Raw genomic sequence first — 23,420 nt, forward strand, 5'->3', positions numbered from 1 at the left:
GTAACAGAGTTCCACAGTTGCTCAGCTTCAAATGGTTGTGATCTCTTACATGCACGGTTTGTGAGCCGAAGCAGTAGTACAGGAAATTCATGAATACTCTGCTGACCAGGTGACAAACACCTAATTCACTAGTATGTCTGGAACACTGGTTCATACAGCGACAACCTGAAGCTTCTGCCAATGCACAACAACCTTAACACTGAGAATGAATGCTTAGAATGGAAGAAACCTTGATTTCTCAACACTCAGTTTATACAAGCCAGACTATTGAACTGAAGCTATAAACACCATGTCTAGTTTACCTCCATCCAAGACCGACATACCTGCATCACTGACCACACTGACTGTCCTCAGCTTGAACGTCTCGGGGGATGGCACAACGAAGGCCATTTCTGATGACACGTCAGCCCAGTACAGCACCTGCTGCCTCCCATCGTACACGCTGCCGCCGGTACCGGTCTGGTAGTCATCATCTAAAACAGGAAATGTCAGTGAGTGGATTTTGTTTTTCACCAATCAGGACCAAACCATCCACATCATGTCATCCTGAAAATGTTTGAGTCTGTACCAGGCAAACCAGAGATCGATAGCATAAGCAGCAAACAAAGCCATCGATGAACAATGACACGATGGTCATTAACAACCACATTAGTTAATGCACTGGGAAGAAATGAACACTTGCAGCACTAGTACATGACATCTAAGAATATGTTACAATAAAACTATTACCATAAAATTATGTAATTTTCTGAGTAAAATTGATATTTTATACTTATCCTTACTCATGCTTCTTTGCTTGTCTTCTTCTTCTTTACGAACACAGTGGAACACTTGTATCTCCCAATTGAAGTTCCCTTCAATGTAAAATCACTAATTAGTACTCACCACGAGTTATCTTTCCCCTTGCAAGCGCGGGAACGAGGGCGCCACCTCCCACCATGTGCCTCACTCTCTCCTTTTATAGCGAGCCCAACACTTGAATTTACAGGGAAATCCAAAGTGTTATGTGGGGAGGACGGGAGGGCTTACCTCATGAGTCAGGATAAGTATAAAATATCAATTTTACTCAGAAAATTACATATTTTTCCTTATCCTGACTCATGCTTATTTGCTTGTAGAATCCGACGGCTATGGAGGTGGGAATATATAATACTTTGGATTTGGATAATTAGTGATTTGAATTGTAATGACTGTAATAACCCTATGGGAACTTCATAAAGGCACTGAACTGATGAATTCCTGCTGCTAACTTATCAGCTGCCATATATGGGTTATTACAATATAACTATTACAATATACTTATTATATACAACATTAGTACAAAGCTTAAGACTAGTAGACTTAAGTTGTTAATGTGATAGCATAAACTCCTTGAGTTTATAGTTAATATACTTTTATGAAGTAACCAAAGTACTAAGCTTAAGATATGCATAAACTTAAGCTATATGAGTATAGTACTGTGCTTAAGATATAATTTAACTTAAGCTATATAATAGCAAAAGCTCCGTAGAGTTTGTTAGCTAATATGTATATAAAATGTGACCATATTACTGAGCTTAAGATATGATGAAACTTAAGCTAAATATAATAGCAAAACTTCTAGAGTTGTTAGCTAATATATTGTATGATATAATAACCATAGTACTGAGATTAAGATAATAGATTGAACTTAAGCAAAATATATATATAGCATGTAGCTATTTAGTACTGATATCAGATAAGAATAAATCTGTAAGATTGACTTATCTTCTCCGAGGAACTGTCAACTGTTGAGCGAGGACCATGGGACCGAAATGGTGGATACCTGAGACGTCGTTGGTGGTAATATCTCTCAGATAGTGGTTGGCAAACACCATATCGGATCTCCAGAAACAACCCTCCATTATAGTATTCAAAGAGCAGTTGCCGTGTAGAGCAAGTGTTGATGCTAGCGCTCTAATTTCATGAGGATTAGATGCTCTTGAAGGGTCGAGTCCTGCAGCCTTGTAGGCACGTAGTATGACAGTTCTGATCCAAATTGAGATAGTAGTACGTGAGACTTCCGTCTGCGTAGCTGTAGATAGAGGGATAAATAATCTCTTGAATTTTCCTCTCCTCTGTTTGGATCGGTGGAGATATATTTTCAGTGCTCTTACTGGGCATAGTGATAGATCCATCGTATCATGAGGTCCAAGAATGGATGAGAGAGCTGGGACGTGGAATTATCTGTCTGGTTGACCTGGCAATTGGTTCTTAGCTATAAAATCCCAGCGTAGTCCCAGATGTACGATGTTATGAATATCATCAAAGCGTGTTCTCTCGTAATCCAAAGCGTGAATCTCCGACATCCTGGCAGCCGTAGCTAGCGCTAACAGGAACAAAGTTTTCTGGGTCAGTGATTCAAACGATGTAAATTCTAACGGTTCATAAGCCTCACTTGTGAGGTGTTGGAGCACTATATTTAGATCCCAAGCTGGAGCGTGAAACTTCCGCTTGTGATCCTCCAATCGGAATGCTCGTAGCAAAGCGAGTAACTCTGGGGTCTTTGTTAACTTGACGCCCGTTCTCATAGTTATGACAGAGCTTAATGCTGCAAGATAAGTGGACAAAGTTGAGCCTTTTAGATTCTTAGTTTGTCGTAGATAACATAAGTAGTCCGCCACTTGAGGATGAGTAGCATATCTGGCTGTAAATCCTTTCTTTGCAGCATAATTGACAAAACTGTGCCATTTGTCATCGTATAAGTTGCGAGTTGAGTTACGCAGTGCAAGCGTGACTGCTTTTGCCGCTCTGGCTGAATAACCTCTCTTATTCAGACATGCCTTGATACAATCCATACGTGAAGTTGGAATACTTCTGGTTTTCCGTGCACTTGTTTGGTGTGCGGATGTATCAATAGATTCGAGCATTCTGGAAGTTGTAGAATTGGTTGTCCGATTTCTTGAATAAGATTTGGAAACCACGTTCTCGCTGGCCAGTAGGGCGCGACCAAAATCAGATGGAGGCTCTGCGTTTGACTGATTTTCCGTAAGACTTGTGGGATTAACGCTGGTGGCCGTAAAGCGTACGCGTTGAGTCCCTCCCACGATATGCTTAGTGCGTCCGTTGCCCATGCTAGTGGGTCTGGAACTGGCTATACGAAGGTTGTCAGTTGTTTGTTGAATCGAGTGGCGAATAGGTCTACTAGTGGAGATCCTATTTCCATGATTATTTGAGTGAATATCTCTGTGTGGAGCATCCATTCTGTCGGCGACGGTAGGTGTGGCCGAGAGAGAGCGTCTGCTAATACTCCGGGACTACTATACGATTCTGGGCTGTTAGAAATCGTATACCTAGAAAATGCAGATCTTGCGTTGGTTCTAGGTCCGACTTGAGTAGATTTACTAACCATCCTAGTTGTGTTAGTAACTTGATTATAAAGTTCAGCTGTAGTCTGAGACACTGTGGATCTGGATCCACTTGTATCCCTTCGTCTAGGTAAAATGCGCTGCAAAGACCTTGACGATGTAGGTATGCAACAATAGGCTTCATCACTCTTGTGAATACCCAAGGGGCCGATGAGATTCCGAAGGGAAGTACTTTCCATTGGTAGTGTTTCCCGTCTAGGATAAATCTTAGATATTTCCTTGAATTGGGATGAATCGGAATGTGTAGATATGCATCTTGCAAATCTATGCTGGCCATGTAATCTTTGGGACGAATTAAGTGCCGAAGTTGTGGTAAGTGTATCATGCGAAATGCTGGCGGTTTGCTTAGATAGTCTTTGTTGAAGATGCTCATGTTGTATATGAGACGAAACTTTTCCTTGGAATTTTTCTTGGGCACTAGGAAAACTGGGGAGTAGAAACCTGGTACGATGTTTCGCTGATCCAGAACTTCTAAGGCCTGTTTGCTTAGCAGAGTAGCTACTGTTTCTCTTAACATAGGTAGTTGTGCCGGTTGAAAGTCGAACCTTGGAGGGATGACTGTTAACGGAGGTGTGGCCTTGAGTTGTATTTGATATCCATGCTGTAGGATGTTGGATACATAAGGATCTTGTAGTAGTCCCCAGTTTTCCCAGTGCAGCTGAAGGCGTCCACCCACTTGAGAAGGTTGTACTGGAACGGCTGGGGGTGGAAGACTCCAGTCGTTCCGAACCTGAATTTCATCGTCTAAATCCGCGGGAACCTCTAGGATGATCTGCCTCTTGCTGATCCTCCTCTGAAATTGCTGTATGGGCGACGAAAAGATTCCCTGGGACCTTTTGCTGTAGCCAATTTCTTGTCCCGTTCTTTCTGTAGTCCAGAGAATTTAGACTTGCCAGAGTATCTCAAGGATGATTGTTTAATGACGTTCGCTAAGGTATCCATGGACTTGATCATAAGTACCTCTCTCGAGTCCTAAGACACCTCTTTGGAGACCTTGTCTATGTTACCACCAAATAGTAAGGGTGATGACCATGGGGCAGCGTAGAGTGATTCCGTAAATTGATTATCCCAATTGCAGGAGGCTAGTAGACCCTGACGACGAGCCATGGTAGTAGCTTCAGTAAGCGCTGACAAGTGATCTGTAAGGAACTGATGGTCTCTTTTCTGCATGAGTAGAGCCGAGTAGATCATTCTATCTTCCTCCTCTGTAGAATCTTTGAACTTGGTGATGAGAGTTTCATTGACAGTTCTAGATCTATTCAATCCAAAAAACATTCTCCTAGAAATGGTATCCAACTGGGCTAATTTTATGCATCGTCTATTCTGTAATTTCTTGACTTGGCATCACTGATTAACTTAAAGTTGTCATCAATCTCTTGGGCCTTGAAAAAGGAGTCCATATTGTGACCTGCAAATTTCTTGGCGTTGAAAACCGGGAAATGTGTTGATTGAAATTTCGTAGATTTGGTAAAGGCTGTATCCAGATTAGCTGGAACCGCTGCTATCGGGTCAATAGGAGGTAAGGTGATAGTGTCCGCATCATCTTCCTTCATCAAATAAGTATGAGCTGAGTTCTCGTTCTTAGACGGGGAAGCAAGTTCTAATCCATTCACCATCCAGTATCTAATTTCTGCATCTGAGAATACGATACCTTCTTCCTCTTCTGACGTAGGATCACAAATAATAGAGTGAGGTGGAGTCCTAGATCTGTAAGAAGATCGACGAGAAGATTGTGGTGAACGGACTGACGAGTGGCTAGTATAGGGAGACCTTGGAGGAGACTTCCTCGGCGAACGCTGGTGGCTTTGTGAAGCTCTCGATGAATCCCTTCTAGATCTTGTGGGTGAAGATGACTTGGAGCCACTTAACCTTCGTGAAGGTATCGAGTCAGAGTCCGAATCATTATATGGGAGCCTGCTTCGCGAACGACCTCTGTGTTCTACAGGGTGTGAGCTCGGTGAAGCACTCCTCCTCCCCGAAGCCCTTCGCAACTGGTGAGGCTCTGGATCCTTCGTGGAGGCGGCCTGGGACATTCTTCGCGAAGGCTTCGCTACAGGCTGGGTTGCCCTTCGTGGAGGCGCGTTTGTGGGCTCTAGGGACCTACGCGAAGTCAAGGCGGGCTCTGGGGCCCTGTATGACTTATTATGGGTTGGGCTCTGGGGCCCGCGGCTCTGAGGCCTCTGTAAACCGTATCGGTCTTCCATCAACATCATGATTTGGTTAACCAGGTCGTCTGGGACGGTCTGCGCTGATGTTGAGGGTGTCCTCTCTGTGATAGTGACGGGACCCTCAGTTATAATCTCAGGCGTCAGCGTAGGCATCTCTGGTTGCGTGTTGATCTGTGCTGAAGTGACGGTAGCCGATACTGGTCGCTTCTTATGACGTACATCTGGAATGATAATCAGAATGTCATCATCATATAAACACAATTCTGAAACAGGTAGAATGTCAGAAGCAAAGTTTTTAGTAGCCTTCGTGGATTTCCCTTTTGACGAAGCTGTAGACCTGGGGGTTCGGAGCGTACATTGAGACGACGTGGAAGCTCTTCTAGTCTTAGACTGTGATGATGGAACGTCCTGGGATGCAGGTCTTCTTGATATAGCGGATCATGGCCCCACGCTTATCCCCGAAGGTAACTCAGGTGGAACACCAGACGGTAGAGGGTCAGTCCGCCAACAGTTGACAGGGTATATCTGACTCTGATCTATTAGCCATGACTGAAGATTGTTTCCGAGATCTATCTGCCACTCGGCCTCAAGACGGAATATAAATATTTATCAAAGGCAGAATTAGACAAATTAATACATAATTTGCAGCGTGAAACAATAGAGCATGGAGTTATGCAACTAGGGCATATTAAATGCGGATCGGTAGCAGAGTAACGTAATTTACATACAGTGCAGATTTTCATTAACGCAAACTGCTGAGCAAACACGGCGAACCGTGAATAAAGCAGCAGAAACACGAATAATTATCAATGCATGTTGAATAAGGATACTAGTTACACCTCTATAGATGAATATAAGAGGTACCAAACTAAATATAAATAAAGGATATAGTGTGTAGGGAGACACAGGCGCTCTCACGTCCAGCTCACTGGGCGAAGAAGGAAAGAGTGAGGCACATGGTGGGAGGTGGCGCCCTCGTTCCCGCGCTTGCGAGGGGAAAGATAACTCGTGGTGAGTACTAATTAGTGATTTTACATTGAAGGGAACTTCAATTGGGAGATACAAGTGTTCCACTGTGTTCGCAAAGAAGAAGAAGACAAGCAAATAAGCATGAGTCAGGATAAGGAAAAATGTAAGCTTTATAAGCTTAGGACTGTGTATATTTGGGAGATATTTAACAAGATTAGAAAGTGTTTACATGGTGAAGGACATATCAGTTCTGTCATGGTTAGACAGCTGGATGTGACACATAGTGTTTTGCCTGGCTCACCATCAAAGTCTTCCGTCTCCATGATCCTCCAGCTGGTTGAGATGTGTCCCGTCCAGCCCGCATGTCGCCGGACATCCACTGGCCATCCCAGTGAGTGTAGGAACTCCAGGAACTGGGGCTGAACACGGGACTGAGTGGTCTGTAGGGGAAGGCTGAGATCAGTCTCACATCATATAACATCAAAGGCCGAACTTTCTGCTTCTATAGAGTGTTTTGTGATGGTGAATATCTTGTATTAGGAATATACACATAGTGAGCCTTCATGAGGGAGAGAGAGCAAAGTGATGCAGGTGATTCACCTCACTGGTGTGACCTACCACCATGGGTTCAGTGCACACATGACCACACACACTCTGGGATTCATGTCATAGGGGACCTGGGCCACTACATGCCACCTACTGCATATTCTGTAATACATGAAACAGAGGAACTCACCACATTGCTGAGTATTTCTTGTGGTGTCTTCTGTCCTGGCTTGGCATAGAAAATGTGCACAGTGTCGTTGTCTCTGCTGGGCACACCGTCCAGCGCCTCCAGGTCAGCATACAGACCACCAGACGAGTTGTCCAGCATGACCAGGGCTGGTGGGACACTGCTGTTGGAGGGTTCCTGGAGAGATACACAGTTAACTCACTAATAAAGCCTGTTCATGCATGTTGTCCACAATCATACTGGACGGCTAGGTTTCAAGGCGTGAGTGTGTGTAAATGACTGCCTGTTTTCCTACAGATTACATCAAACACCTCAAACGTGTCAACATACAATCAGCCAGGCCATGTCCACAACATTACACCATTCATGTAACAATACAGCAATATCAATGTCATCACATCATTAAATATGACAATATATGACTGTGACTGAGAATTTTAATGTAACCAGTGTGCGAAATAGTTTCCAAATTTTGCTAGCCAATGCGGGCTAGCTATGCCTGAAAGTTACTAGCCGCAACATTATTCACAAGCCCGAAATCTGAATGTTGCAACTAAGCAAAAGATTACAAAAATAGATGAGAATAAGATATTGTGGCATGACATGGGTTTCACCATTAAGCTGCTAATATGATGAACATTTTGTATCAGGCCATAATCTTGCATAAATTTAAAAGTGTATTATGACGTAACAAGTCGGAGAGAATGATATATTTACAAAATGAACCCATGAAAATTCACTAGCCAGTCAGGCCAGTGACTTGGGAGATTTACTGGCCCAACTGGATTTTTACTAGCCACGGGCTAGCGTGCCAGTGGCTATTTCAAACACTGAATGTGACCATGTATCACTATCAAAGTGACCATGTATCACTATCAAAGTGACCATGTATCACTATCAATGTGACCATGTATCACTATCAAAGTGACAGGTATCACTATCAAAGTGACCATGTATCACTATCAAAGTGACCATGTATCACTATCAAAGTGACCATGTATCACTATCAAAGTGACCATGTATCACTATCAAAGTGACCATGTATCACTATCAAAGTGACCATGTATCACTATCAAAGTGACCATGTATCACTATCAAAGTGACCATGTATCACTATCAAAGTGACCATGTATCACTATCAAAGTGACCATGTGATCACTATCAAAGTGACCATGTATCACTATCAAAGTGACCATGTATCACTATCAAAGTGACCATGTATCACTATCAAAGTGACCATGTATCACTATCAAAGTGACCATGTATCACTATCAAAGTGACCATGTATCACTATCAAAGTGACCATGTATCATCACTATCAAAGTGACCATGTATCACTATCAAAGTGACCATGTATCACTATCAAAGTGACCATGTATCACTATCAAAGTGACCATGTATCACTATCAAAGTGACCATGTATCACTATCAAAGTGACCATGTATCACTATCAAAGTGACCATGTATCACTATCAAAGTGACCATGTGACCATCAAAGTGACCATGTATCACTATCAAAGTGACCATGTATCACTATCAAAGTGACCATGTATCATCAAAGTGACCATGCATCACTATCAAAGTGACCATGTATCACTATCAAAGTGACCATGTATCACTATCAAAGTGACCATGTATCACTATCAAAGTGACCATGTATCATGTATCACTATCAAAGTGACCATGTATCACTATCAAAGTGACCATGTATCACTATCAAAGTGACCATGTATCACTATCAATGTGACCATGTATCACTATCAAAGTGACCATGTATCACTATCAAAGTGACCATGTATCACTATCAAAGTGATCATGTATCACTATCAAAGTGACCATGTATCACTATCAAAGTGACCATGTATCACTATCAAAGTGACCATGTATCACTATCAAAGTGACCATGTATCACTATCAAAGTGACCATGTATCACTATCAAAGTGACCATGTATCACTATCAAAGTGACCATGTATCACTATCAAAGTGACCATGTATCACTATCAAAGTGACCATGTATCACTATCAAAGTGACCATGTATCACTATCAAAGTGACCATGTATCACTATCAAAGTGACCATGTATCACTATCAAAGTGATCATGTATCACTATCAAAGTGACCATGTATCACTATCAATGTGATCATGTATCACTATCAAAGTGACCATGTATCACTATCAAAGTGACCATGTATCACCATCAAAGTGACCATGCATCACTATCAAAAGTGACCATGTATCACTATCAAAGTGACCATGTATCACTATCAAAGTGACCATGTATCACTATCATGACCATGTAAGTGACCATGTATCACTATCAAAGTGACCATGTATCACTATCAAAGTGACCATGTATCACTATCAAAGTGACCATGTATCACTATCAAAGTGACCATGTATCACTATCAAAGTGACCATGTATCACTATCAAAGTGACCATGTATCACTATCAAAGTGACCATGTATCACTATCAAAGTGACCATGTATCACTATCAAAGTGACCATGTATCACTATCAAAGTGACCATGTATCACTATCAAAGTGACCATGTATCACTATCAAAGTGACCATGTATCACTATCAAAGTGACCATGTATCACTATCAAAGTGACCATGTATCACTATCAAAGTGACCATGTATCACTATCAAAGTGACCATGTATCACTATCAAAGTGACCATGTATCACTATCAAAGTGACCATGTATCACTATCAAAGTGACCATGTATCACTATCAAAGTGACCATGTATCACTATCAAAGTGACCATGTATCACTATCAAAGTGACCATGTATCACTATCAAAGTGACCATGTATCACTATCAAAGTGACCATGTATCACTATCAAAGTGACCATGTATCACTATCAATGTGACCATGTATCACTATCAAAGTGACCATGTATCACTATCAAAGTGACCATGTATCACTATCAAAGTGACCATGTATCACTATCAAAGTGACCATGTATCACTATCAAAGTGACCATGTATCACTATCAAAGTGACCATGTATCACTATCAAAGTGACCATGTATCACTATCAAAGTGACCATGTATCACTATCAAAGTGACCATGTATCACTATCAAAGTGACCATGTATCACTATCAAAGTGACCATGTATCACTATCAAAGTGACCATGTATCACTATCAAAGTGACCATGTATCACTATCAAAGTGACCATGTATCACTATCAAAGTGACCATGTATCACCATCAAAGTGACCATGTATCACTATCAAAGTGACCATGTATCACTATCAAAGTGACCATGCATCATATCAAAGTGACCATGTATCACTATCAAAGTGACCATGCATCACTATCAAAGTGACCATGTATCACCATCAAAGTGACCATGTATCACTATCAAAGTGACCATGTATCACTATCAAAGTGACCATGTATCACTATGTATCACTATCAAAGTGACCATGTATCATCACTATCACTATCAAAGTGACCATGTATCACTATCAAAGTGACCATGTATCACTATCAAAGTGACCATGTATCACTATCAAAGTGACCATGTATCACTATCAAAGTGACCATGTATCACTATCAAAGTGACCATGTATCACTATCAAAGTGACCATGTATCACTATCAAAGTGACCATGTATCACTATCAAAGTGACCATGTATCACTATCAAAGTGACCATGTATCACTATCAAAGTGACCATGCATCACTATCAAAGTGACCATGTATCACTATCAAAGTGACCATGTATCACTATCAAAGTGACCATGTATCACTATCAAAGTGACCATGTATCACTATCAAAGTGACCATGTATCACTATCAAAGTGACCATGTATCACTATCAAAGTGATCATGTATCACTATCAAAGTGACCATGTATCACTATCAAAGTGACCATGTATCACTATCAAAGTGACCATGTATCACTATCAAAGTGACCATGTATCACTATCAAAGTGACCATGTATCACTATCAAAGTGACCATGTATCACTATCAAAGTGACCATGTATCACTATCAATGTGATCATGTATCATCATGTATCACTAAGTGACCATGTATCACTATCAAAGTGACCATGTATCACTATCAAAGTGACCATGTATCACTATCAATGTGACCATGTATCATTATCAAAGTGACCATGTATCACTATCAAAGTGACCATGTATCACTATCAAAGTGACCATGTATCAATTATCAAAGTGACCATGTATCAAAGTGACCATGTATCACTATCAAAGTGACCATGTATCACTATCAAAGTGACCATGTATCACTATCAAAGTGACCATGTATCACTATCAAAGTGACCATGTATCACCATCAAAGTGATCATATCAAAGTGATCATGTATCACTATCAAAGTGACCATGTATCACTATCAAAGTGACCATGTATCACTATCAAAGTGACCATGTATCACTATCAAAGTGACCATGTATCACTATCAAAGTGACCATGTATCACTATCAAAGTGACCATGTATCACTATCAAAGTGACCATGTATCACTATCAAAGTGACCATGTATCACTATCAAAGTGACCATGTATCACTATCAAAGTGACCATGTATCACTATCAAAGTGACCATGTATCACTATCAAAGTGACCATGTATCACTATCAAAGTGACCATGTATCACTATCAAAGTGACCATGTGACCATGTATCATTATCAAAGTGACCATGTATAACTATCAAAGTGACCATGCATCACTATCAAAGTGACCATGCATCACTATCAAAGTGACCATGTGACATCATCAAAGTGACCATGTGACACTGAATGTGATATGCAACACTGAATGTGATCACATGACACAATGAAAGTGACCATGTGACACTTTGAAAGTGGCCATTTGATACCATAAATGTGACCATGTCAGACTGAATGTGACCATTTGACTCTATAAATGGGACTTTTTGACACTATGAATGTGACCGTATAAAACTATGAATGTGACCCTGTAAATGTGACATGTGACTCTTCAAATGTTAGAGTGTGCCAATGTCCACGCCTACCTTGAGAGCCTCTAGGGACAGGAAGCCGTAGTGGGAAAGGAAGAGGCGTGCTGTCTGGTACTCATGGGTGACCCTGGAGACCGTAAACACAGACTCATTGCATGTAACATGTCTCTTCCCACGTCAACTCTGTGTTACCAAGCTGTTTCAAACAGGAAACTATACAACTGATAATATATGGGAACTGATGAAATGATAGAGAGAGTGTAACGACGATAAATATCTCTAAAATTATTTTCTGGTGAGTAGATCAGCATATGGTGTGTCCACCATGTTGAGCGATACAATCACGGCACCTTGATGGCATACTGTGGATTAACTTGCATATGATTAGCCACCATTCTGCCTGAAGAGTTACCCTACCTGGGTGCTGGGTCACTTGTGTACAGAGAACATCCAACAGATGCTCTATTGGGGACATATCATGGGACATACTTGTCCAGTCCAATGTCAGTATGCTGTCTGAATGTCTCTTGAATGGAATGATTGGTCACAAAACTTTGTCAACATATCCAAGGACTGTCAAAGGTCCATTTACATAAACCAGCTTAGTTTGCCAGTCATGTGTGATACTTCCCTCATTCCGTTCATGGTCAATCATTCACCTATAGGTGTTCCTATTTTTGTTCTATGTATGATGAGAAATGTTATTGTGATGCTATACCTCACTACTTTGAATGTACCGGAACACCTCAATGATAGCTACATTAGTTTCCATATTTTTGTTGGTACTATAGCAATAACATCATGATCTTGACTTGATAAATGTGCTCTACACACACAGTCACCCTCAAACTTGTGTATGCTAACATGATCATTAATCATAGCACTGAAGCCTCATACACAGCCTCATGAATAACATCCACACTGTGGTAATGTTAGTTCCACTGACAGGGATGGCTAATATAAATACAAAATACAACCTTGGGGGTTTGCATTCTGTCTGTGGATCTGGGAACAGAGTTTTCTCCCTTGCTTTTTTGGCCCGGTTGCTGACATCTGCCTCAAAAACAATCTGCTGTTCAATGAGCGCCTTCAGGTGATCTAGTTCCTCCTTGTTGCTATCGGTTACCAGAGATTCCATGGGGGGTATACTCTTATCCCTGGAGCCAACATAAAGGAATAATTCAAGTTTACAGGAGTGGATGATGGATTGAACGTGCAGTTAAGCTTGTGTATATGTGTATAAAATCATGAATTATTTCTATATATATAATATTCCTCAGTGTCAAAAGGCCCAATTCAATGCATGACTGATGTGTATACAAAATTTACTGAAAAATGTCTGAAACTGCATTTTATTTTGTAGGCACTTCCCCTTAGATGAAAAATGTGGGTTGAATGAATTGAAGAAACATTGAATGGTTTGTTATTTTTATGAACACTGCCCCCATTTAACCCAAGTCCATCTTGTTGCCATGAAAACATACTAAATGCAAAAATGACTTGAAAAGGTACAGTTCAGTACCTGCTTGACGAGATACAAAATTTGATGAAGAAATACTGAACAGTTCAGGGACTAAATTAAACATGACTGATGAATGTGCCAATTTCTATATCCACTTCAAAATGTGTTAATGCCAGGGATAATGAAATGCAAGATCATCTTTTGTGTATGAGCTTAGATTTTGTGTCCTATAATAGATAACAATGGCTATAATCCTATGATGATGACTTACGCCTGAGTGAGCGGTATTCTATCCACGCTCTCAGGGAAGTAGCGGTGCTGAACATTGTGGTGGATGCCAACATCACCATCGGGGATAGGCCGGCCGGGATCAGCCAGGTGGGCTTGGGAAGAAATCTGGAGAACATGTGAAGTGTCAGTTGCTTTGTACACAGCAATAATTCCAGGACCAAGGTTAACAGGAGACAGAACCATGAAGTGATGAAATCTACACAGGAAACAGTTTACAACCTTACCAATAATCAGTGTTTGGAGAATTGAAACCCCTAACGGCAGAAGGTATAGTTTCGTAATGGGCGATGATGTGCCAGATGAACAATCTCCATGTTAAAACATGAACTACACATATACCAAGGACAAGGAGATGAAATAACCCAAATATGGACCAATACCTCTTAAAGATTATTATGAGGTGAGGTGAGGTGAAATTGGGTTTTACGTCGTGCTTGAGAATATTTCGCTCATATGACACGTGCATGCGTGTGTATGTGTATGTGCGGCTGCTTGTACTAGCCCAGACTGAAGCTGGTTTTATCGTGCTAGCCCACTGAGATACCATGCCGCAGTGAAGCATGAATACCCCACTCAGACACATTATACTGACTCCGAGCCGACCAGTCCTTGATGTACCCATTCATGCCGAGCGCCAGGCAGGGACCAACAAGTACCATATTTAAAGTCTTTTGGTATGACGCTGTCGGGGATCGAACCCGCGACCTTCTGCTCTCCGGGCGGACGCTCTAACCACTACACCACAGAGGCGGTCCAAGATTATTATGAAAACATGTCATTGGTAAGAGACAATGTTTGACCTGTCTTGTCAACTAACACATTTGTCTTATCTTGTGACCTTGAGAGTGAGTGAGTGAGTATGGTTTTATGCCTCTTTTAGCAATATTCCAGCAAAATCATAGTGGGGGGACAACACAAATGGGCTTCACAGTACACAAGAACCCATGTGGGGAATCGAACCAAGGACACAAGGACAGCAGACTGGAAACACCGGACCTGGCACAGAATGTCTGAAGTATTACTGATCACAGAGTTGAATGCTGCCTAATGGAGATGTACATCTTATCTAGCCACAAGTCAGTCATCACCTTCTGTGCCCTGGGTGAATGTCGCAGCTGCATCGTCCATGCATGGCGACCAAACGGTCCTCTGATTAAAGATGTCACCATAGGAAGGGGATCTGAGAAAATATCAAACCCATTATTTTCAACACCTGTCTCCTACAGAGGTAATACCCCAAGAACATGCTCATGCCAAACTTTTACCATCCAATATCAGTTCTAAGAATATCTGCATAAATAATTTTTCATATCTAACAAGTACAATGTATGAACAAATTTAATTACAAAAGACCCAATTAGTTGTAATTAGTTTGTAGTGTAACAACACCAATAACCTTTCAGATACAAAACCCAACGAAGACTGATGATGATGGAAATTTTGCAGAGTTATCTCCCCTTTAATGGAATCCAGTTCAGATAATCACCTTTCTGTACCTTCTACAGTACTTAGCAGCCGGGAAAGAAAACTGATGATGATCAAAATGTTGATGGGTTAGGTCCCCTTTAATATGCTCAGATTAAGAAAATCTATATGAACTTTTATACTGCCCTGAGGCTGCAGACTGACCATGATGGAAATATTAATGGGTTATCTTCTCTTTTGATAGATAATCTCTTTTACCTTCGACATTACCAAGAGGCTGCTCAAGCAGACCAATAATGATGGAGTTGTCAATGGCAAAGTATCTGAAAGGGGAGCCATGTTCAGGAAGAGCACTCCCCTTGGCGTACTTGAGCAGGGATCTCTCATCCAGCAGCGAGAAGAGGGACTCGGGACCACAAGGTGGAGGGAAAGCCCCCTAGACAGGCAGGACAGTGTGTGAGGTACAACAGCTGGTATAATGTCACACATACCGTAGATACACAGAGATTATTACACATGCATGTCATACTGAGTTTACAAAACAAATGTCAGAATTCAAGCATTTCCCCTGTAAAATGAGAAAAATGGCGTGTAAAATCAGAATGACTCACATGCAAGTGTAATGATTTCTTCATTATCCATTATTTTTCAGTCATCTTGAAATGAGCTGAGATCATGAAGAACGGGAAATGAAACCAGCAATCTTCAGCTATTATGTTATTTCTAGTGTGACATCATTCCGACCTCATAAAATGCAAACAAAGCCATGTGGACGCTGTCAATATTTGCACATGTGATTTTCATGAACTCTGTTATTTCTAACCCATGGTTAATGAATGTCCTTTCCCCAAATATCACAGGGCAATTTTCAATAAAGCTGTTTTACCACTAACACAATGCCTGTTTCATAACCTATATTTCAGAAACATTCTGGATAAAGCTTCTTGAACATGTGACTGAGCAACATGATATGATTTAACAAGCAGAGTTGTGTAATTATTAGCCAGATCGCTGAAATGATTGTAGCAAGCAGCCGTCTACTCACCACCTGGTCGATGATGCAGGTGAGCACTGCCTCTGCTGCATCCTTCACCCTCATGGATGCAGGCATCAACTGCTTATCTCCCTTGAATTTGGGTGGGTCACTGGCTCGGTTCTAAAGTGAACAACCAGACACTCTACATTTCCTTTAACAGACATCCTTTCATTTCTTCCATCCTACATCCTACGATTTCTATCATTTCAGCATGCAAACATTCTTAAGTAAACTAAAGTGAGAAATCTAAAATCACAGAAAATGCTTCAAGTATGAAGACTTAAATCAATTAAGATGCATCTTTTTCAAACTTAATGATAAATAAAAAATGTGCTGTACATAAATGGTAATTTGTTTATCCACACCGATATGATCACTACAGGTGATAACAAAACAAACATGACGTAACAAACACTCAAACAATAAACACCAAACATCACCTGGAACTCATGTTATTAGGCTAATCATGTTTTGACATGATTAAGCTGCATGAAATAGCCTGGAATGTCACCTAATAGTCTAGCAAATTCATCGTAAAAATAATATGTGGCCTAATCAAATCTATGCTAACTTCTAAAACCTACCACACTAAACTGTTTCTAGTGTCTATTGGTAACATCTAGCTCTATGTTAGGACATAAACCTACAATTTCAAAATTGGGGTAAATACACTCTGATGAGGATACTCTTGCACCAAGGTGTGGGTATTGGGCAAATAATTATCAGTCACTTCCACTGACTGATGAAGGGGAGTCTAGTGAGTAAAGTTATTGCTTATCAGCTCACCCATCCTCGATAATCTCCAGGGTATACGTTACGATAAATCTCCACTATACCCTGGATGCATCTACGGCTAGGCCTGATGATTTTATTACCTCCCTTGGCTGGCTTTTTATCTAATCAGGTGTCTACGCTTCGGAAGTTGAGCGTACCAATCACAACTCGCTTTTGCTTCTTAAACTATCTAACTGATTAAACTTGGCAACACAATTGATGCAGAGGTTCTCTGAAAGAGGTAGAAGGAGTTCTTGCATATGTTTTTTAAAGTTTCAGACCTGTCAATTTGTCTGCATGATTTCCCCCAAAATCTGAGTCGCACTGCGAACAAACCTTCACTGGCTGCGACCGCTATCTTTGTTCACACTGGCACACTCGATTGTAACGGCGGCTTAGCTGATTGGCTACTGTTAGAATGCGGAGCCAGCAAAGGGAGGTAATATAATTATCGGGCCGAGCCATAGATGCATCCAGGATTATCGTAGCGTATACCCTGGAGATTATCGAGGATGGAGCTCAGCTGGACAATGTGACACTGACACATCAAGACATCATGGGCAGAGATCAGGAAGACTCTGAACACCCAGCGTGTACATCAGGACACACAATTCTCATTTACTTTGTGACAGATGTATAAGTTGTACAATAAAATAGGTCATATATATGTTAATCTGGTATTTCCATGTCAAGGATCCGGAATCAAACCCACACACAGCGGCTCCTGACAGCAAAGGGACACAACCCTGCAATGTGCTGTGTCTTAGCATTGGCGGATCCAGAGGTGGGGTTCAGGGGGTTCGAATGGCAGCTCCAATGCTATGAGAAATTGTTAATGGGTATACAGCACACACAGAGTTACCTGGGATATCTGATTATATCTTAACAGTGTATGAATACAGAATGGATCATCAATTCAGCATTTTACAAGAGAGTATTGGGTTGCAAAAGGTGTTCTGGCTGCAAGCAGTACAAATATCAAACTGGTTGCAGGTTATAGAAATAGGACATCTGTTACTATATAAGTTCAGGATCCTTGATGCTCTGTTGAACATCTCTATGTGATGAAAATATGGAAGACATGGTTTTCAGGGTTTCATGCAATACATTATCACCACCAATCCAAAATCAGGCTGGAAAAATATAAATGAATGATTCATATGGAGAGAATCTTAGAACACTACACTTTTTTAAATTCCCAATATTAACTTAAGTGTTTTCTTACCACCCAAATATACTAAAAAGAATTAGTATGAAGGACAGAGGCTAGTCGTTTGCAACGTATATTTCAAACATATTCAATTTTTGTGATATTTTTGTCGGTATCTGAAAATATATTTGTACAAAAAATCAGTCCCAATTAAATGTCATATAACCAAATCCCCTTGCAATACTCCGGAGAATCCATTGCTCTACCCACATGTACATCCAACATTCAGTTGTGGTCGATGAACAGTCAGAGTATAACAACGTGTACAAACATCAGCCTGCACTGTCACCAGTAGCTGAGTGCAACAAGTAAACGTTGTGGGTCTCAAACCATATGGTAACACAGATCGGTAAGGGAGGCAGGCAACCACTCACTTCACATTCCCAAGCACAACCGGTGGTATAGCATCCATCTAACCAGTGTTTTACACAACCCTTGGTCACGAGCTACAGTCTGTCTGTTTATTCCTGACACTGACCTGACCACATTTCTGAAGAGATATTACAAACATTCGGAGTCACCCGGTAGCTGTAGAAGCACATTATTTACAGTTTTATTTCACCGAAAAGACCATACAGTACAGGAAAGAAAAGAAATATCAATAAAAATATGTCTTTGTAAGTTTGATTATCCTCCCTGGGCCAGATGTGACCGAATATTTGTGAACTACGGTAAGTAAAATTCCCTGAGGCAAGGAATACAAGCAGAATAGATCAAGTGGGCAGCCATCCTAAATTCTAGTGTGAAACATATCTTACTCCAATTTCACAGTAATATTTGCATTCATATGTGTTTTACTGATGAAGTAAAGACCAGGGATGTTTAAAATCTAATAACACTGGTTACAAGGATGTGGGGTACATTTTCTGACTAACAACACAGGTTTCATCTCTCATCATCACATGCTACTGACAAAGCATCCCGAGCACCACAATATGACTAGTCTAGATGTAGAGGACTACACAATGTCCACGTTCTACCTTAGTTGCAGGCAGAGACTTAGTATCCTTCTCAACCTTAACCTTAAGATATAGAGAATCTGCTGACTTGCTCTGAAAGTGAACCATTGAAAACACCAAACTAAAACAAAACTCAAATAAATTGTGCATGAATAAGATTTGACAAGAGTGTGGTTATACATGAAACAAGACCACTGAAGCACAATAGTCCAACTAAGCCAAACGGCTGTCAAAGCTATCATATGGTTACTATATTTACATATCTTAAGAAAGACTTGAAGGGCAAGGAAACTCCACATTGCAACGTTTGCAGATTTTAATACAGGGTACACTTATTGGCTTAATCACAAATACTTGACCAGAATTATACTGGAAAAAGGAAAATAGTGTAAAACCAATTATATAAAATGACAGGCAAATCATCCCTCAAAATGAAAAATAAATAAATCCATTCATAGTCTCTGACGTGCTGCAAAATAACAACAATCAGGCTGTCACCATCTACCAGCTGTCTTTTATTCCCAGTGTGGCTTTTTCTGTCAGCTAATCTGTTTTGATTAGGCTTTAAGCCACACCAAATAGGTTGTGATTTTCGCCTGGGACATTTTAGTACATTCTACATATTGTTATCTTACTCCATAATATTTTCTCTCAGACACCATAGATTTACACATTCACAATACTTGCAATATTGTTTTCAGTTTACTTGCCCTTTAAGGCCCGTTTGTCCAGGAGACATTTGTTTTAAGCAAGGCCCTGGTCCACAAAGCAGCCTTATCACTAAGAATGTCATCAGTCCTGCACTCTACCACAGGTTTATGATAGTCATAGCTGTATAGCTGCTTTCAAACACTGGACCATGAAAAGTAAACAATGTGAAAAAATAAGAACACAAAAATGAATTCTCATGGATGAAACAAGAAATATACTATAAATAAATCCAAGACGCCTTCATGCAGAATAAGTGCAGTGCTTCTTATGTATAACATAAAAGACCATGTCAATAAGTAGTTTAATCGCAGTTAATGCTGATAGTAACTGAATGCAGAAGTTAAAGCATGTTTTGTTAACTCACCTGGGACTTGGAGCCAGATATTCCCAGTTCCACAACTTCCAGGACATTGTGCAGACATTCCTTGTCATACAGCAGGCTACTGTGTTCCACAAGCCACAGCTGTAGACATTTAAATGCAGCAACTATCATCGAATGAAGATCTCTTGAGTGAGATGGAGCTGGTCTGCTACACTGGAAGACAATGAAATCGCAGATCCACTTGACTGTTCTCTTGCACATCATAGCATTTGGGGGCTTGATGCTGACCTTGGCCAACCCTGCAAGCAGCTCCATTGCTGCTAGCGCTGTGTTGAGTTCCGACTTCCAGGAGGCCATGAGTCGAGTGCAGACGAGAGAGGTTGCATGGCCGAAAAGTCCATATGCTGTGTCTGAAACAATGTGTTGCTGAGTTCAAGATGTTGATGGGAAAGGTCAGTTGTAACGTTTGTTTGAAGAAGTTTTCAGTTGTGTCCTACTGTATTACTACTCTTCCCAAAATGAGCAGATGTTTGATACTGACCTAGATCCCTGGGCTGAGAGTGGAGTCTGTGGTAGGAGGCATCGTGATAACTGGACTCCCCCGAAGATGTACTGGTGCTGGTCTGGCTCATGTCTGCACACACACACAGGCAATGCATTGATCACCATAAACATCTTTACCTTCTCAAATCCATACTGATCACAGAAAAAGAAGACTCAACTATTTAGAAACAGCAAAACAAAGAAAGAAGATGATGAAGAGACGGAAAATTAAGAACAAAGCAGGTTGAGGGGAAATCACATCATGACACAAATACTGCATTGGAATACAGGGAAGAATGAAATGATCAGTTGTTCTTTAAAGATATTTTTCATCATGTCTACATTTTCATAGTGTTTCAGAAGAGACTCCAAATGGAATGGATGTGGAAAAAAGCTTACCAGCCTGTATGTCTCCATCAGAGACATCTTGCTGTGGCTGCAGGGTGAGCTGCTCTGCCTCCTCGCATGTCGCCAGGTCCTGCACTACCAGCATCAGCCCACCTGCAACCAACACAGAAATCATTTATGGCAAATCAAAACATATAATGTGGCACGAAGCGCATTATTGTTTTTATTACATTCCTAATTTGATTAAAAAATGAAATTGCAAGTCACACAAGGATCTGCCAAGGAGTGGTAGTTAAGTCACCAATATGTTGGGTAGTATTATGCCGACAAATGTACTTACTTGTTAGATTTACCTTCAAAAATCACTGGCTTTTTCACAGAATTTATTCTCACAAACATATACTGAGGGAAACAAATAAGGGAACACCAGTTCAAAGCAGTGTTCCTTTGTTTATTCTCAAGTTTTCACCTACAGTGCAATACAAGGCTTGTGAAGAAACCTGGAAAAGAATAAAGGAACAATTGTGCTCTCATGTGTTCCCTTACTTGTTTCCCTCAGTATATATTTTGTTGAGTATGTTGTTTTCTTCTCGTGAGATAAGACAGTGATCTCCCCTTGTATTATAATTAAGTCCATGGAAGAAGCTGCTTTCAAAATTATACAAAACAAAGATTTGTATCTAAATTAGATGCTTGACCAATCAGTGACTGACCCAGTAGCATCTGAGTGTTGCCAGAGTCTGTCTCGTTGAACAGGGCCTTCTGCAGAAGGTCTATGATGCGAGTCTTGAGCGAGATGAAGGACAGGCAGTGGTCAGGACCTTCCGGGCTTGACAAGATGTCTGTGAGAAACATGTGGGAGAGAGAGAGAGAGTGTGAGTGAGTGATGATTTATCTGAGTCTGTAATGGTGGCATCTCAAGTACCGTAATGATGGCTAGATATGATGACACACAATTCTCATGTCAGTACCTACAACTACCACAGAGACATAATCTGCCCTGGAATTTCATACATCACAAAAGGAAACGAGGAAGTGAGTGAAAGCGGTTTAATTTAGTCAGCAATAATCTATCTAAGAAACGATATCAGAAAGATGCTCATATCCACAAAGGTTTCTGATAGACACTCGATTACACTATAAGTAAAATCATCTTGACTTCCTAGCTTCATCTTGGTGTATTACAGACACACAATAGCTGACACTGCAAGACCAGCCAGAAGACATCCTTAATTAACGAAGCATGTGTCGATGGGAATGTTAGTATGATGTGGGACTGCCTGGGCAAGAAGACAACAATTGCGGTTACCAGTGGTGAGGTGAGATGCAGAGGACTGACCTTTGATCTCCAGGTCCTTGAAATGGAGAGGCAGACACAGCATGGACAGTAGCAGATGGACACATGCTTTCCTCAGTTCCACATACGGAATCTGCTCACACAGTCTGTAGCAGAAAAACAGAGTCATATAATTATATACACTTTCCATTTTGCATGTGCTGTAGCATTTGTAGTTTCAAACATGTCAATGTAGGCTAGTAGTTCCTGAAGGGAGGTTTGTCATCACTTGGAACAATGTTATCACAGCATGTCAGTGTAGGCTAGTAGTTCCTGAAGGGAGGTTTGTCATCACTTGGAACAATGTTATCACAGCATGTCAGTGTTGGCTAGTAGTTCCTGAAGGGAGGTTTGTCATCACTTGGAACAATGTTATCACAGCATGTCAATGTAGGCTAGTAGTTCCTGAAGGCAGGTTTGTCATCACTTGGAACAATGTTATCACAGCAGGTCAGTGTAGGCTAGTAGTTCCTGAAGGGAGGTTTGTCATCACTTGGAACAATGTTATCATCACTTGGAACAATGAAGGGAGGTTTGTCATCACAGCATGTCAGCGTAGGCTAGTAGTTCCTGAAGGGAGGTTTGTCATCACTTGGAACAATGTTATCACAGCAGGTCAGTGTAGGCTAGTAGTTCCTGAAGGGAGGTTTGTCATCACTTGGAACAATGTTATCACAGCATGTCAGTGTAGGCTAGTAGTTCCTGAAGGGAGGTTTGTCATCACTTGGAACAATGTTATCACAGCATGTCAGTGTAGGCTAGTAGTTCCTGAAGGGAGGTTTG

General features: G+C 40.9%; 1 protein-coding gene across 1 annotated transcript in view; it reads right to left on the bottom strand.

Annotated features, from left to right (window-relative positions):
- Nucleotides 1-23,420, bottom strand: part of LOC124260851 (ral GTPase-activating protein subunit beta-like) — a 97,432-nt gene that overhangs the window by 16,749 nt on the left and 57,263 nt on the right. The window contains 15 exon segments of the mRNA XM_046695167.1: nt 324-473; nt 6,825-6,963; nt 7,260-7,433; nt 12,275-12,347; nt 13,198-13,377; nt 13,954-14,078; nt 15,062-15,153; nt 15,657-15,834; nt 16,444-16,554; nt 19,399-19,470; nt 20,453-20,820; nt 20,952-21,044; nt 21,353-21,454; nt 22,015-22,143; nt 22,641-22,744. Coding sequence (XP_046551123.1) covers nt 324-473; nt 6,825-6,963; nt 7,260-7,433; nt 12,275-12,347; nt 13,198-13,377; nt 13,954-14,078; nt 15,062-15,153; nt 15,657-15,834; nt 16,444-16,554; nt 19,399-19,470; nt 20,453-20,820; nt 20,952-21,044; nt 21,353-21,454; nt 22,015-22,143; nt 22,641-22,744 — 2,090 coding nt within the window.

The sequence above is a fragment of the Haliotis rubra genome, unplaced genomic scaffold (assembly GCF_003918875.1).
Source record: "Haliotis rubra isolate DU_JTF1 unplaced genomic scaffold, ASM391887v1 Scf78, whole genome shotgun sequence".
Classification (NCBI taxonomy): domain Eukaryota; kingdom Metazoa; phylum Mollusca; class Gastropoda; order Lepetellida; family Haliotidae; genus Haliotis; species Haliotis rubra.